This window comes from Octodon degus, unplaced genomic scaffold (genome assembly GCF_000260255.1).
Source record: "Octodon degus isolate 3935 unplaced genomic scaffold, OctDeg1.0 scaffold00002, whole genome shotgun sequence".
NCBI lineage: Eukaryota > Metazoa > Chordata > Mammalia > Rodentia > Octodontidae > Octodon > Octodon degus.
In genome coordinates this window covers 18,424,220-18,427,791 of record NW_004524578.1, presented here as the reverse complement: position 1 = coordinate 18,427,791, position 3,572 = coordinate 18,424,220, and the positions used below count along the sequence as shown (strand labels likewise).

Genomic DNA, 3,572 nt, shown 5'->3' with positions numbered 1-3,572 from the left:
GCCGGCATAAGCCCAGTGCTGGTCAGTGCTGTACTGCCAGCCCCTCTGTGCTGCGGCCTCTGAGCCAGCCCACCCCTAAGCACACCCTGGCCTGGCAGGTGGTCACTCACCGCACAGTCTGGTCAGCCAGCCAGCCTGCGTCGCACTGGTGGAAGCCGTCCTCGTAGGCGGCCTGTAGCTGCTCAGGAGTGGCAATGATGGCGCTGTTCTGAAGGCAGGCCCGCTGGGCCCTGTCAAAGTCAAGGGTGTAGCGCGTGGAGATGGCTCTGTAGTGGAACACAATGCCTGCCGGAGGCACCCGGTGGGAGAGCTCGTCAGGGACAGCTCTGGTCACCAGGCCCCTCAGAATCACAGCAATGGCCAGGGGACCCTTAGGAACATGGATCCCTCTCCACCTTTGCATGTGGTCCTTGTCTCCTTGCTGGAATACTTTGGGTAACAGGGAGCTCACTAACTCACAAGGCCTTTCTTTTTGAGTATTAATTCTGATCATCAGGAAGTTCTTTGAAGTGAACTAAAATCTACCCCCTTATTAGCTTCTTGTCACTCCAGGATTCCAGATTGGGTTTTGGGATTGAGACTCTCAGGGTCCCCAGCACCTTGAGCCCAGGGTCATCCTGCAAGAGAAAGGAGCCCAGGGGACCTTTAGTGCATTGTCTGGCTTCTGGAATTGAGAATGAGGGGTTGGAGGAAGAGGAAAAAGAGGTAAAAGTTACCCGACCCATTTCCAGGGTGGCTTCAGGCATATCATTTAACCTCAGTTCGTTCATTGGCAAAATGAACACAGTTACCAAAGCCCACCCAAACACTGGTTTGTTGTGTGGTGCTATCTGCCATCTCCTGTGACTGTGCTTAGAGTCTTTAGTCCCCAAAGTCTGGAGAGAACGGAATTACTAGCCCCATGTCACAGGGAGGGCAACTGGGGCTGCACCTCTTGACTGAGAAGCCAGCCTGCCTGGTTCTCACTGTGAGGGCCTCACCTGGTTCTTCCTGTGGGGGAGGTGATATCCCCGTGGGGCACCCTCACCTTTCACCATGACCTCCAGGGTGGCCTCGCTGTCCTCCAGGCCATGCATCACCTCGCAGCGATAGACTCCAGAGTCATTGGAGCGCAGGTTCTGAATTTCCAAGGTGGCATCGCTGGGGATGGCTGGGTAGCTGGGCAGCGAGACCCTGTCCTGGTAGGCACTGTTGACCCGCACATGCCCCTCAGTGGCCACCAGTAGGACCACTTCCTTCTCCTTGGAAATGCGGCTCCACTTGATCCTCGGGGAGAGGGGGGCAGTGGAGGGGGCGGTGGTCACAGGGTGCATGGGGTCGATGAAGTAGCAGGGGATGGTGAGGGAGGTCCCCAGGAGGACCTTCAGCGGGGATGGCTGGGGGATGCTCACGCTCAGCGCATTGTCATGGTCTGTTGGAGAAGACAGGGTGGATGACAGACCTGTTAATACTCCAAGAGAACTGCCTGGGCTCTCCTAGGCCCCCTAGAAAGGCAAAATGCTGTGTGTGTGCTGTCTATGGTGGGGACTAGGAAGCCTTGCTGTACTCTTTGCAAGACTGCAGAACACAAACTGTACAGCCAGAAAAGCATTCCAGAGGAGGGTGGGGGAGATGCCACAGTCTAGACTGCCTCTGTTTCTCAAACTGGGGTTTCCCAGGGAACCTACAGCATAGGATAAACAAGACCCATCTTCTTGGAGTGATGCCTTGACTCCAAGCTTTTGGAAAAAAATTATATTGAGGTCTAAAAATTTTTGTGGGTTATGAAGCAATTCTATCCAACTTTTAATGTTGAAGCTCAAAACTTCAGAGGTGTGTGCTTTAGGAGGACACCTGCTTGGTGTGTTGGGTGGGAGAACTGGGTGGAGAAGTATCAGAGAGATCAGGCATTTCAGTCCAATGGGGGAATCACAGCGTGGGGTAGGATCAATGCCACAAGAATCATGGGGTGCATTGGTTGGGAAAGGGTAGTGTGTTTACCAAGTCTGGTTTGAAGGAAAAGGTGAGAAATGACTTCCCCAAAAGTAGCACCTTTCAGGTGGATCCTAAGTTTATGGAGCCCGTCTTTCAGGAGCACCTATGGGTAGAAGTCCAAACGCCCTAGGTGTTCATGGGAGCAGCAGAGTGAGGAGGGGGCAGTGGGAATGTGCGGAGTCCAACTGTGGCCTTTGATGTCTGGACAGTCTCCACCAGCCCCTGCCACAAACACCTCTGTCCAAACATCCAACTCTGGCACCGTTGGCCACAGTATGGTTTTGCAGGGATGGGTCACATGGGACAGCTCAAGATTACTGGGGAGCCCAGCTGGGCAGCCATTAAACCTCTTAACCAACCCTAGTGGACTGCTGGTACAGACATTCCATCTCCACAGGATGGAAAGGAATTTTTGGTTTTTTGTTTCTTGTGGTGCCGGGGATTGAATCCAGGGCCTTTGTGCTGAGCAACATCTCCAGCACTTTTTATTTATTTATTTATTTTTTATTTTAAGACATGTTCCTGCTAAGCTTCTAAATTGCTCAGGTTGGATTCAGATTTGTGATCCTCCTGCCTCAGTTTCCCAGATGTGCACCACATACTCAGCAGGGGCTGGATATTTGTGGGACCCAGAGCAAATGTACAAATGGGGGGCCGTAGACCATAAAGGCTGAATTGTGTCAACTGACAGCTACATAAAAGTTTTTGTCTCTTCCTCTCTGGAAGTGGAACTTTTCAAAAATGACCTATAACAGCCAGATTCAAATTTAGAATTCTTAGAGTCCTTAGGATTTTCTACTGAGACATAGGGGCCTAGTGGAGGAGAGGAGCCAGGGCTCATCGCTGGCCCACTGATTTGCACTGGACCTGGATCTTGTGTGCATACTGGGGTGCTCTACAGCCTCCACGCCAGCTCCGTCTGCACTCCATGCAAACAGCTACTCCTCAGTTGGTCCCTGTTGCTTTGAGGGTAAGACATTCACACCAGCCTTGTGATCCCCTAGGGGACGAAGGTCCCATGGTGATCCTGGAAGTGGCCAGGGGCTACTTGGCTACTGCTCCTCAGTGTGGTGGGTGTGTCTCTTTGGCCTGCAGACCTGCACTCTTTGGGAGAGGACCTGGGCAAGGGAGGATCCTACATCCCAGGGTCCTGGGCAGGGGTCTCCTGTGTCTGACCTAATGGAGATTCATTCCACTTTGGAGTCTGTGGGGTTGCCTTCTCCTTTGGGTTAGGGCTTGTCTATCAGGAATGTAGCAGGGGCCTGCGCTGTGCAGGAGACCAGTTGAGGCTGCTGAGAAAGCTAAGACCACCAGAGCCAAGACCATCACATCGCTTCAGGCTTCCCTGATGCTCTGAGCTCTGCCCCGGAAGCCTTGTCTCTGTTGGTCTGTCTATGTCCCACCCCAATGTGTGCACAGTGCAACATGTGACCTCAGGAGAAAAGCACAGGGCAGAGGTCCAGCCAAGAGTTGTCCCCTGCGTCCTTGCTACAGGACAGGTGGCCAGGAGCCAGTGGTCTGACCAAGGCTGTCCCAGTGCAGCAAGGCCAGGGAAAAGCAAGGGTAGGGCAAGTTGAGTCCCTGAGACTAGCAGCACT

General features: G+C 53.2%; 1 protein-coding gene across 1 annotated transcript in view; it reads right to left on the bottom strand.

The window, feature by feature from the left end:
* Acan (aggrecan) overlaps positions 1-3,572 on the bottom strand; it is a 61,952-nt gene that overhangs the window by 31,202 nt on the left and 27,178 nt on the right. Inside the window, exons 3-4 of the mRNA XM_012513761.2 lie at positions 1,028-1,475; positions 111-285 (exon numbers count right to left, since the gene is read on the bottom strand). Of these exons, the coding sequence (XP_012369215.1) occupies positions 111-285; positions 1,028-1,475 (623 nt within the window). The remainder of the gene's footprint in view (positions 1-110; positions 286-1,027; positions 1,476-3,572) is intronic.